The 12,439-nt window shown below is 41.9% G+C and overlaps 1 protein-coding gene across 1 annotated transcript; it reads left to right on the top strand.

Moving 5' to 3' along the window:
* Positions 1–201: 201 nt before the first annotated feature.
* Positions 202–12,068, top strand: IFFO2 (intermediate filament family orphan 2). The gene is made up of 8 exons (XM_009699098.1): positions 202–256; positions 539–634; positions 2,928–3,068; positions 4,833–4,975; positions 7,754–7,874; positions 10,183–10,272; positions 10,952–11,082; positions 11,857–12,068. The coding sequence occupies exons 1-8, from the start codon at positions 221–223 to the stop codon at positions 11,960–11,962; spliced, it is 864 nt and encodes a 287-aa protein (XP_009697400.1). The 5' UTR covers positions 202–220; the 3' UTR covers positions 11,963–12,068.
* The last annotated feature ends 371 nt before the right edge of the window (positions 12,069–12,439 follow it).

The raw sequence follows: 12,439 nt of genomic DNA, 5'->3' as shown, positions 1-12,439 counted from the left end.
TGAAAGTGGATTTAGCTTTTATTCTCTTACAAAATTCATGTCAGTGATTTGAGGGTGCACAAGTGAGGGAGACCATCTGCTTTACACTTCAAGTAACTGTCATCATCCTGCAGCTATCGTAAGACTTGTGATGTGGCGAAAAAAAAATACTTTTTTTCCATAGTTAACACTTAACCTGCAAATGTTGTCTTTCAGATGGGAAGAGGAACTGACGAGAAGAATGAGTCTGGAATCTATGGTGGAAACCTTGCGAGAGGTAAGTTTTGAATCGTATGCATTGAAAGGTATAGGTTTTCTCTGCACCTCTTACTATACTAGTAATCATTTGAATTTGTCTTTTAATTAAAAATCTGTCTTCTAGCTGGAGCAGCTGACTGCGTTGCTGCACGCTAGGGAACAGTGTTAATGTTAGGCGCTGAGATTTCTGACAAAGTGAAATGGGGGGGTGATGACGTGCCTTATCAGCCCCGCGCAGGTGAAGTGAGGAAGCGTGTGTTGTCCGGTTACCTCTTAGGTCTTTGTGTGCTTTCTCTCGCAGGAGGCGCAGGAAGCGGAAGCTCTCCAGGAGGAGTTAAATGAAAAGATTGAGAGACTGAAAGCAGAACTCGTGGTCTTTAAGGGTCTGATGAGTGATGTAAGTACGCTGGAGAGCGGAGTGGCCAGCTCCCACTGCCTTTGTGAAATGTGTGTGTCATGCAAATGGCTTCATTCATAAAAAGGTTATGGTCTTAGTGAGTGCTGCTTTGTAGATAGCATTATGGCTGCCTTTATGATCTAATGCATCAGACAGATCACCCTGCCCCCTGCTTCCTGTCTGGTCTGTGTAGAGATGCATTAACTTGCTGCTTAGCCCATAACCCGGACTCTTCCCTCCCTTCCCCGTTCTCCACAGCTGGCAGTGCCGGCATTCAGATCTGCAGCCACGGGAAAAAAAACCAACGTTGGAGAACTCGCAGGTTAGGGCGAAGGGTTCATCGCCGCGCAGCACCGTGTACTGCTGACAAGGGGGGCTTTGCTCTGAGTCGCGTAAGAAAGTCATGTTCGAAAAGGAACACGCTATATGGGTTTCCCAGCTTCCCCTGTGAAAGCTCGGAAGAGATTAACCCCGTATCACTGGTTCAGGTATCTGGCTTTGTTACCAGTGCTGCCTTGACCTAATTATTTTTTTAAAAAGTACTTGTTTTCTCAGGAGTTTCCTCCTGTCTCATTACATAGTGACTTCCCTTCGAAGCTGGGGGATCTTTTAGGCGATGACTGGATAATTTTCTTACATTTAGACATACTGAGAGCATATACTCATGCAGATACATAGAAAGATAAGCCAGGTGAACATTAAGTAAGGTGCCTTTCTCTGTAAGACTGTTGAAGTACTGATGATGCCAGTTGTCTAGTGGGTATGTCCTATTATACTTATTTATTCTGTAATTTTACCTAGAACTGCTTCTTTCTGTCTTTATATAAGCCTGCAGAACCCGCTCCCTGGTGTCAAATACATTCTCTCAGGGCCACTAGATCTGTTCATGTGGAATTTGGCAATTAGCTAGCTCTTCTTTTGGTGGTTAATCGAGAATAGGCATGCTTGGTTAGAGACGGTGTGAAAGGGAGAAACTTCTCAGGGCTGCGTCACTGTGTGACTTCTTTGCTGAGGAAGAAGTGTTGCTCAGTGTGTAGGAAAAGGGTGGCGGTGAATGCGAACGTCGTCCTCAACTTGAGAGAAAGTGTGCTTTGGGCTTTGCAAACTCTGTAAGGGAGAAGAGAGCCTAAGGAAAGCAGTGAGAATGCTTGTTTTGAATCCCACTCTGTAAATATTTAGAGCAGAGAAATGAAAAATGTTGGCATGTGACTCTTGCCTTCCTGCAGAGAAGAATCACTGGTACCTAGTCTGTTGATAAGGTTGTGTTTAGTGTGTCAGTGTTTAGAGATTTCTTTTTTTTCAGTGTGTTTGGAAAACAAAAATCTCTAACTTGTCCAAAGGTGGTTGACGAGGGCTGAAGAAGTCTGTGTAATAATTTTTTAAAAAAAGAAAAAAAACCACCAAAAAAAAAAACAACCCCAAAACAAAAACAAAACAAACAAACAAAAAAAACCCAAAACACAAAGTTTTCTTCTTGGAAAGGGGATTTGGTGTTTAAGAATGTTCTGCAAAGAGTGTTTCTGCTTTTCTGGTCAAAGTGGAAGCATTGCCTAGCCATCAAAGTGGTACCTTCTAACAGAGTAAGTCTTGTCTAGGCTGGAAAATCAGCTTTTTGTGGAACAGTGTTTCTTCATAAGGAGCCAGCTGTACTGTCTGAGTGGGAGCATCTCTTATAAATTATGATTATAATTACTGCCCCTAGTGAAGCAAGACAGAGTATTTCTCATGTAGAAATTTTGCTAGGCTGGAAGCCAGGTTAACACCAATGAGGAGTATTTTCTGTGTTATAAGCTTTCATGGATCTCTGTAGATCCAGTCTTGTTTTTACATTTTCATGGTATGTATGAAATTGCTGAGTAGCCAGGATTCTGTTTCAAAAACAACTTCTCCTTGCAGGCACAGTTTTTCTGTCTGAAAGGGGGGGAAGTGTTGCATACTCACCAGGTTTTAGATTTCATTTATTCTGCTCATGCTCACAGGGTTTTTCCTTCTCCATTTTTAAAGCTTTATTGACGGACGAAAGTTTACTGTTGCCACATCTAGCAGTTGTTCTGGGGTGGGTGTAGGTTTTTCGGTGGCAAATCACTCCGAGTTGAAATTTTATTAGAATCGGATATGAATGTTAATTGTTAGCTGTCTAGCCTATTTAGATTGTCCATGTACTGCCTTTCCCAGAGAGGATGTAATATTGTTTAAGAATGGTATGCCCTGGGGTTGGAGAGATACTGTGGGGTATCTCTTCTTTCCTGAACTGTATAATAATAGAAGATAATCACTACTGTCCTTCCTGCAGCCCATGACAGACCTGGACACAAAGATTCAAGAAAAGGCCATGAAGGTGGACATGGACATCTGTCGACGAATCGATATCACAGCCAAGCTGTGTGATGTAGCGCAGCAGCGCAACTCTGAAGACGTTTCCAAGATATTCCAGGTGATTAGGCCGTGAATTTTCCATAGGGTAGGACAAGAAGTGAGGGGACAAAGAGGGAGCAGTGTTGAGGAGCGTGGTCCAGGTCATTTGCCTTTTCTTGAAATTTCTCTGTGTAGACATACTTTCTTCTTTCTCAGTCTTGAAGTGTAGCTTTCTTCTGCAGAAGCTGCTGTAGTGCTAAGAGCACAAAATACAGAGAGTTAAAAAAAAGAAGTCTCAGGATGACCTTTAAGACATGCTGTTAGTCTGATGCTAGTCTACAACAAATGCAGGGAAAAAAGCATTACAGGGTCTAGGTTTGTATAAATGGCTCCCTCGCATTTGTTCCCTTCACAAGTGAGAGGTTTTAAGCTTGTAGAACTGTCATCTGAATGTTCTTATTTCTGGCTCAAGCTCCATGGCCAGAAATAACGCTTCTGTGGTGGTGAGCTATGACTGCTTTGTGAGAGTAGAAACTCCAGTTGCTTTCCTTGAGCTATTGTGGCTCCTTGGTGCTAGTAGGAAAGTCATTTAATTTGCTCCAAAAGCAAGCAGTTACAGCTCTGCGTGGAGCAAACCTGTAACTCCCAATGCAGTTGGTCTTCTGTCTTAACTACGGTTTCAATTGTCATTAACCCAGCTTCCTTCTACTTTGATCTAAATGTGTCTTGTTCAGTCTTTCAGTAAGTCTTGAGGCTTTTCTCTGTATGGTGATGCCATATAGTGTGCTAAATGCTGTACAAAGAACACTGTAAAAGATCCTTGTGGTCTCTACTGGTTGTGCTTTCTGGCTATAGTGAAGTTGCCTAAATGTTTGATGGTTTTTTTTTCTTGCGTATCCCAAAAGACTCAAATCTCCTGATTGGAGACAATTATTTTTCTAGTATGTTGAGCCATTGCATTGTGCTAGTGGTTCCTTCTTGTCTTTGAGTAGGATTGCTATGTCTTTCTGCTCAAAGGTGTAACTGCAAAGCGCACTTTTGGTCAAGCATGCAGTGGTTAAAATGATCATCATGGAGAACAGTGCCAACAAGGGACGGCTTATATGCCAAGTAGAGGAAAAAATACAGCAGGTTGGGAGCGGACTGTGTGTTTGTGAGTCTGTGGCACCATCTGTGAATATCTTTTATGTTCACAGTCCTCAGATGAAGCAGTGATCCTCTGCGCCCTTTGCAGGGGTATCCCTTGAGTTCTCTCCATGTCTGTGAACTTCATTTCTTTGAGGTTGTCCAGGCATTTTCATGGTTTGGTTAACCCTTCTTCTGTCAACCTGGAGATTAGCGATCTGCCTCTGCTGATGGGGAGAGAATGACCCTGAAATAAAGGCGATCTAGAAAGGCTTCCCATCTACTCTTTCGTGGTGGTTCAGCACTGGGAGCAACAGCCTGTGGTGGTGGCAGGAGAGGGAGGGTTCTGTCATTGCTCTCGAGCCTGCTGCCTGGGCACTCCTGCCAGCTTTTGCTTTTACCCTGTATCATTCTAACCTCTGCATGTTCTCTGGTAGATGATAGACCGGTGCCAGTGAACAGATGAACATCTGTAGAGCGCTGGCAACCTGCAGCTTGCTTTGCTCTTCGCTGTTCTGAACTGCTTCCTTGTGCTCTGTGTTCACAACTCATTAACAGATGCAATTCCTGTCTTGAATACGAGCAACCTCTGAATTGCCTGGGGACTGATGAACAGTTGTATTTGTTCAAACCTAATGGCTCTCCTTCTTTATTTCTGCCCCTCATGGCACAGCGCCTCAGTTGAACCTTCTAGTTACTGCTCTTCTCTCCAATTAAGGTGGCTTCCAAGAAGAAAGAACGCAAGCTCACATCTGACGATGACCTCTCTGAACAGGATGGAGACAATGGCAGGTTCTCTGATGATGAGGTCAGCTGTTCACTGAACATCACAGATGAAATGAAGCGTATGTTTAATCAGCTGTGAGTATCGTAGACAACACGGGGAAAACTTACTCCAAAATGCAGACTTAACCCCAGAACTCAAGTATTGAGTTATTTCTATATACTTTCAGAAGTGTTACTTTTTTCCACCCGGTGCTCACTGAGTTGCCAGGATGGTACCTACTTCAAGGTTTTCTGGAAGTTCAAATAAAATTAACAGAAGCCGATTTTTGTTCCTCCCTGAAGTAGGGGGGACTTACCATAAAAATATAGTGGTAGTGTAGTAGTAAAAGTGGATGTTTATATGCTGTTGTAACAGTAGCAAAGGAAGAAACATGCAAAAAAAAAAGAAAAAAAAAAACCAAAACCCAAACAACAAAAAAAAAAAAAAAAAAAAAGGACAAAACTGGAGTCTGTTCTATATGGTTTTTTGCATATTAGATTTCTAGAGTTTTGGAAAGAACCTTGCTGCTGTTTGGACTGGATAGAATTTGGCAGGGTCACTGAGAGCTCAGTTCAAAATGGATACAAACTTCTGTAGTATTTTGCATGATTTTTCCACTGAGCTATAGGCAGATGTTGGTGGTGGATCTGTGCAGAAGCTCAGCTGTAGCAGTGGATAACAGTTTATAGATTTCAAGAATGTCAGTGTTGTAAGCCTTTGCTGCAAGCTCTGATCTCCTGGACTGGAAGAACTGCAGTTTATTTTGCCTAAAGCTTTACACCAAATTGGAGTGTTAGGGAGCTGTGGAAGCTGAGAAGAGACCCTCTGTCTCTTGGTGCTACACAAAACAGTTCGGGAAGCTGGGTGGTGATGTGCCCTGCTGTTCTCTTCCTCCTGTTCTAGAAATGATGGAGGTGGCCACAGCCTGGTGAGACCTTTGAGGGTCTCTGCTGTTTTCTTTTGCCAGAGAAAAGCCACAGCAAGCGCTGTCGGTCTGACTTTCCCAGCATTTGAATCTGAGTGTCCTCTGCCAACTTCTGCAGTGACTGCAGAGGGAAGAATTCCCAGTGCTTTCCCACGCAATGTAGGACAGTATTTAATACGTAGGAGTACACAAGAAATTGTCTGAGAAGCCCTAGCTCCTCTTCTGCAGTCAGCTGTTGCCAAAAGTTCTGTTTTCAGCGTGGGTGTCTCTTTCTTTCCACCTGAATTTCATATATAGCAGGGCATGTTTTTCGCAAAAGTTATAGGTAACTCCTCTTGTTAGGACTCTTGTTTTAGATGTCTTTAGGCCCTTATTAATACTCAGTGTAATAAACACAGTTTTTTAACTTCTCCAGTGCTAGAATTCAGTATGAAAGCAGATAGTGTGTGGATTTTTTAGAAAAGCGAGAGCAAAAAGCAAAAAAGCAAGACCAAATTTGACTACTAGGTTGGTAATGCATTTAGTTTTTAGTTTTGTTCTTAAACCTGTGCTGTGATGCCCAGTTTCCATTGGTGCTGCTAATGGAATTCTTATCTCCTGGTCCTATTAGATATGGCACAAAGTGCTGCAGGAATCATGTTGATACGTTCAAATTGGGCTCATGTAGAGCAGTGTTCCTGGCTTATTGGCGATGGTACATTTCTAAGGACGTCTGGGTTTGGGGTCTTTGTGAAGTAGAAAATAGTAGCTTACAAATAGCTGAAGAGCTTATCTCATTAATAGAGCCAAGCAACTGACATTTTATTTGTAATGAACTTAATCTTTAAGTGTCTGGTAGGAACAAGTCAATGTGCATTCGGCTTTGAAAAGTGTGTATGGCTGAAGTAAACAGCAGTCAGACCTGGGAGCCTTGGTGCTCCCTGACAAGGATAGCTCTTGCAAAACCAAACTGATTTGAAGAAGTTGAATTGCAAAAGGCACAATCATGTATGTCCAAGTTTATTGGCTTATTTTAAAATTATTTTTTAAAGTCACGCTGAGTATAGACAAAAAGCCTCTTTTGCCAAGCTCTTCAGCCACCTAAAGACAGTATTGGACTCGGCTTCCAGACGGAGATGTTATCTGCTTGGAAGGAAGTGAGCTAAAGTAATAAAAATGCATCAGCCTGAATCAGCAGACGGCTTCCGGGAACAATTTCAGATTTTTGTCAGGCCTCCTTAACACAGACAAGAAGCAGCTACTGGTGTTTCGCTCTGCTGCTGTTCAAACCAAAAGGGACTCAAGGGCCTTCTGAAACTTTCCTTTATTGCACAACTGACGGTACTAAAGGGGCTTGACCAAATAACAGTGTTAAAGGCCACTCTTGCCACTGTTTGTTCTCAGCCTTAAGTGGCTGTAGTCGTATCTTTGTTGTTCAAGTCAACAATAAGTATTTATGCTCACCTGCACATCATTTTGGGGTTCAGTTTTTTTCATAGTTGTTACGTTTGAAAATAACGTTTGTAAGTGCTGCAGGGAAGACGTTGGCTGAACTTCAACATGAAAATCAGCAGGGAGTCTTCTAGTGGCTGTTTCTTGTAAAAATTCCTCAAACCGTGTTTGGGCTCATTTTCCCACGTACAAAAAGAGGAGTTTAAAACATTTTTGTGGTTTTGCAAACAGGGGAAACTAATGTGCAGCACCATCTGGAGGGCCGAGCTGGGAGTGTGTACTTGAACCAGCACTGCGAACAAGGATCTTTTATTCTGCTTTGGGGTGGCAGAGAGCCCAGGAGCAAGGCACTTGGACAGTGGCAAAGCCTGTTTGTAAAAACTGTGAGGATTTTCAGCTGCTGCATTGTCTCCTTCATTCAGTTCTCATAGCTCCTTTTTTCTAGAAGATTAATTAAAGGACTGAGGGAGTGGGGCTGGAGTAGTTTGCACTAATGCTTTTTCTGTTACCTTAACAGTCGTGAGACATTCGATTTTGATGATGACTGTGATAGTTTAACATGGGAGGAGAATGAGGAAACATTGCTTCTTTGGGAAGACTTCACAAACTGCAATCCTTCAATTGACCTCCAAGGAGAGGTGAGTTAATTTCTGTTATTTTCTGGAACTATTCTCTGCAGAAACTGTATTCCTCAGCTGCTCTTTTAGCCATTTGAGCCCTTGGATGTTTCACTGGTGATCTAGTTTGCCACGCAAACTTGCTTTGATTTTTAAAATCCTCTTAGTGCTTTCTCTCTATGGTTGCTTTTCAGTCTGTGCAATCAGTTTATTTGCAAAACTTCATTTCTTCTGCTCTTTCAAACTGAAGTATTTAAAAGTACCAAGCGAGTGTCAAAAGATCTAATGCGTCTAGCTGTTACAGGAGCATCACGCAATCTGTCACCCTAAGCAGTCATTTATATAAAGCCTTATATCTTCCACACAGCATCTCGCTTTCTCTGTCAATTATCATTCACACTTTAATTGTCAAAATAGTACATGTGGTGTAGGGGATGGTAGCACACAGTTATTCTAGTGGGGAGAAAAATAAACTTGGTGTGGTCTGTGGAAGGTGTTTAAGTATGTATACTCTATCACAAACAAAGAAGCTGTGGTGCAGGACTGCATAAGGCCCCAGGGATCTTCTGAACCCATGAATCTCGTGCTTCCATCTTCCCAGTCAATAGGAATCTCCTGGCATTGGCAGATAATAAACAGCTTGCTTTTAATCCTTAAGGTCCCATGCAAAGTAAGCTAATGGCTGCATGCTGCCTCCTTCAGTGACTCCTGAGTCTTTTTAAACAGGCCTAAAGAGAGATTGAAATGGCAAGGTCTGGCTTTGTGCTGGTAGTCTTAAATGTGACGCTATTATTTCATTACTGAGTAGCACGACAGCAGTAGGTAAGAAATAATCCTGCCTTCTTCCATCATTGCTGTAGTGTAAAGATGCTGAGGCAGCAGTCTCCTGAATATTGTCTTGTGTTGACTGCCAGGGGTGTGTTAATTTACATCTTCCCGTTTGTGTATCATCTGGCATACTCTGAAACCGCGGAGATTACTCAGAAGTGCTAGGACTGCAGAAAGCAGCATACTTAGCTACACGTCGTCTTTTGAGCAGGGAGAGTGGCAGAGTGATAATGTGTAGCCATGTGCTGGAATTAGTGACAGATTTATTTGCATATACCCGTGTGTGCATGTTATAAGCACAGCTATCAGAGGAATATTGCCGAACTCAGACCTTCCGTGCGAAAACTCTAAAGGTTTTAAGAAGCTTAAATCCTTCTAAATGAAAATTATACAAGGAGAGGGTAGATTTGTCTTGTAGATGGAGATTCAGAATAAAGACTGCTCTGTGTGTGCCTGGTCTTTAACATAGTGCTTTACATGCCTGAATCTTCCTTCCACTGGCTTTATTCCTTTCAAGTTCTTACACGGTGCCCTAGCCACCTTCTTTTGTGACCTTCTTCCTTAAAGCACTTCTGCATATAAAAGGATAAGTGGAATGATTCTTGTAACTATAGGCTGGTTAGCCCAACGTTGATACCAGGTACGATCCTGATAAAGCTGCCACAGATGTGGCCAAAGGATGGAAACATAATTAATGCTCATCAGTCCAATTGCATTAAACTTATGATGAATTTTTTTTTTTCTGGAAAAGAGAGGTAAGTAATAACATGAAAGAGAGAACAATGACATTGAGTCTCTCTGTGACGGCGTAAAATAGTGCTCTATGTTTTGTAGCCCAGACTGTACTGTCGGTCTGAAGCAATGACAATACGGGAGCTGTTGTCTGGCAGGATGTTTCCTTTGGGACAGCGTGTGTTCTTGCGTGTGATATTTTCGTAGGTAGTGTGCTGGAGTGAGCTTGCTTTTTCTAGCAGTTAAGTGAAGAATTTCAATAGGAAACAATGCGTGCAGAGCATACATGTGAGGTAGTGGAGACTGAAAGGACTTCAGAGTAATGATATGGAATTGGAAAATGGGAATTCCAGTGCAAAGGTGTAAGTAGTGGTGTGGTCAACGCAAGGAAGAAACTTAGTTTCATGGCTGGAGAGCAATTACAATCTCTCTAAGTGTGGTCAGGAAAATCCAGGGACTTTGTTCTTTGGCATGCATCAGGTGTGTGTGTTTAGTTGCTGGAGCCTCGGTCTGCACGTTCCTTGATCAGAGACTTTATCTTTGTGCATAGAAAGCCACGGTTGTGGTACAGAAATGTGTTTCCTGCTATGCCAGTTTTAAGAAGCAGGATATTCCTTGTCTGTGTAAAAATGTATTTAAAAAAAAATCTTTGCATGAAAGAGCTAACAATCTGCGTTTCTGAGTGAGGTTAAATAAGAAAATCTTCAGACTGCTACCGAATTCCTTGTTAGTTTATTGCTAATTCTTTGTGTCCTCCTTTGCCTTGCAGGAAGAAAACCTGGGAAACTTGATCCACGAAACAGAGTCTTTCTTTAAAACGAGAGACAAGGAATACCAAGAAACAATAGGGCAGATAGAGGTAAGGAAATGGTTCGTGATAATATGAGTTGTTTCTAATGGATGAAAACATGTGCGGTGTTCTGGTCCAGTAGGCTCTTCTACACGTGTACGCCCACAGAGGGAAAGGTGGAATGTCTATATATCTAAGAATGCAAAGGAGTTTTCCTTTGACGTACCCTTAAGACTTTTTCTAAATACCATTCTCTGTACAGCACTGTTATTGAGTAAGCATAAATCTGCAGCTGCTGGAGAGAGAACCTTCAGAACAAAGAGAATAAAAATGTACTATTATTCTTTTTCCCCATATTTGTCTTGTGTGTCCACCATCACACTGGGAAATGCTATGCAAGATGTGTCCTCAGAGGTTGCCAGGCACAACAGCTGTAGCTTTTCAAAATCTTTGCCCTCCCTAGAATATGCTTTCATTAATTACTGCAGGTTGACAAACAAGATGCCAAGCAGCAGAAAAATACTGGAGGGCTGTTTAAAACCAGTGCTGAGCTCTGATTAAAATACACTTGATAAGCTGATGAATAGATTGGCAGTGTACAACACGGAGGTTAAACGTATATCGTGCAGGTGTTTTGGCTTGGCTCTGGGCAGCTTTAGCATCCCCACCAGTATGTAAAATGGAGTGAAGCTGGGAGAAGCGACTAGCGACTCACCTTAGGCTGATTATTTTCTCTTCCTTCTTACAGCTGGAATTGGCCACGGCCAAGAGTGACATGAATCGCCACCTTCACGAATATATGGAAATGTGTAGTATGAAAAGGGGCCTGGATGTACAAATGGAAACCTGTCGTAGGCTTATCAAAGGCTCAGCTGACAGGTAATAAGATATTAATGTTCTGCCTAGGGTGCTTCAAGAATTTATTTTGCTCTTGTTTCCTGCCAGGTTGTTTTAAAGGCAATAGAATCATTTTGTCCTAAAGTTTTATCCTTTCGATTATCTTGTTTTGTTCAGGGTCAAATATCAGTCTTAAAAGGAGCCCTGTAACAGTGTGTAGGTTCCTACACACAGTAACAGTTTTAAGGATTCAGCACCTGTTGGTAAAACCAGGGATCTCTAACTTGGACGGACGTTTAGTCTTAACGTCATAGATTAGAACTCTTAAACAAAATCCCATATTCAATCTTGACTCTGGACTTACATGAGGAACTTGGTTTTTAATCTTCTCATGTGTTGAGAACCGCATACTATGAGGGAGTTTTCTTGATCTCTTGCTTGTCCCCAGTACACATCCTGGCTTCAAAGAACAAGATGATAAACTTTTTTTCAGTTTTCAAGAGCGTACGTGTTATGGATGATGAGAGTCTCTGTAGGATGTTCATTGGACTTAGTTTCCATTGCCCCGTCGGTAAACCTAGGGCAGCCTTTATGTATTTGTATAAGAGATGGCACAGACGGGGTTGGCAGCACACAGGCTGCTTAAGTTTACTGCTAATATTTACTGTAAACCCAAAGTTTAATGTTAAAGGATATTTTAAATTGCTTTGGGCAGGGAAAGTGACCATTTTCTTTAAAGGTTCCTTTTTTTTTTTTTTCATTCTGTCATTGATATTTAATTTTTTTGTCTAAACCTTTCTCTGAATTTTTCTACAGAAATTCTCCATCTCCCAGCTCTGTAGCCAGCAGCGACTCAGGAAACACAGATGAAATTCAGGACGAGTTGGACAGAGAGACGGATGTGGAGCCCATGGTCAGCTGATACGTAGTTGGAGCGTTCCGGTGAAAGGGAAGTTACAAGAAAAGATTAGAAAACGATACACTGATGGGGGGAAAGAAAAAAAAAAAAAGACTTGTAAGCCCTTGCACAGGGTTTCTAAGGACTCATTCCTACACGCATCCCCACCCCACCCAAGGATTGGTGCTGTAAATTTCTATTGTTATACAAATCATAAATGCAGAGTCCTGTAAGAAAACATGGTGTTTTAATTGTGCCTTTGCCCCAAGCTGAGCCACTTTGAGCTCCAGTGGAATATTAATAGCAGGTGTTTTTATAAAAAAAAAATTATTTAAAAAAAATCTGGTAGCAGCAGAGAATGGTGCTGCAAAGGCTGTGGGTATTTCAACAAGCTTATGGTTTTATTGGACTGCTGCACTGATTGGCAAAAGGAACGCTGGTAAAATGAGAAGCGAACCCAAGACAATTATGGTACAATTACCAATGACTGGCACAAAAATG

This window comes from Cariama cristata, unplaced genomic scaffold, assembly GCF_000690535.1.
Source record: "Cariama cristata isolate BGI_N322 unplaced genomic scaffold, ASM69053v1 scaffold15034, whole genome shotgun sequence".
Classification (NCBI taxonomy): Eukaryota; Metazoa; Chordata; class Aves; order Cariamiformes; family Cariamidae; genus Cariama; species Cariama cristata.
This window is presented reverse-complemented; position numbering and strand designations above follow the sequence as displayed.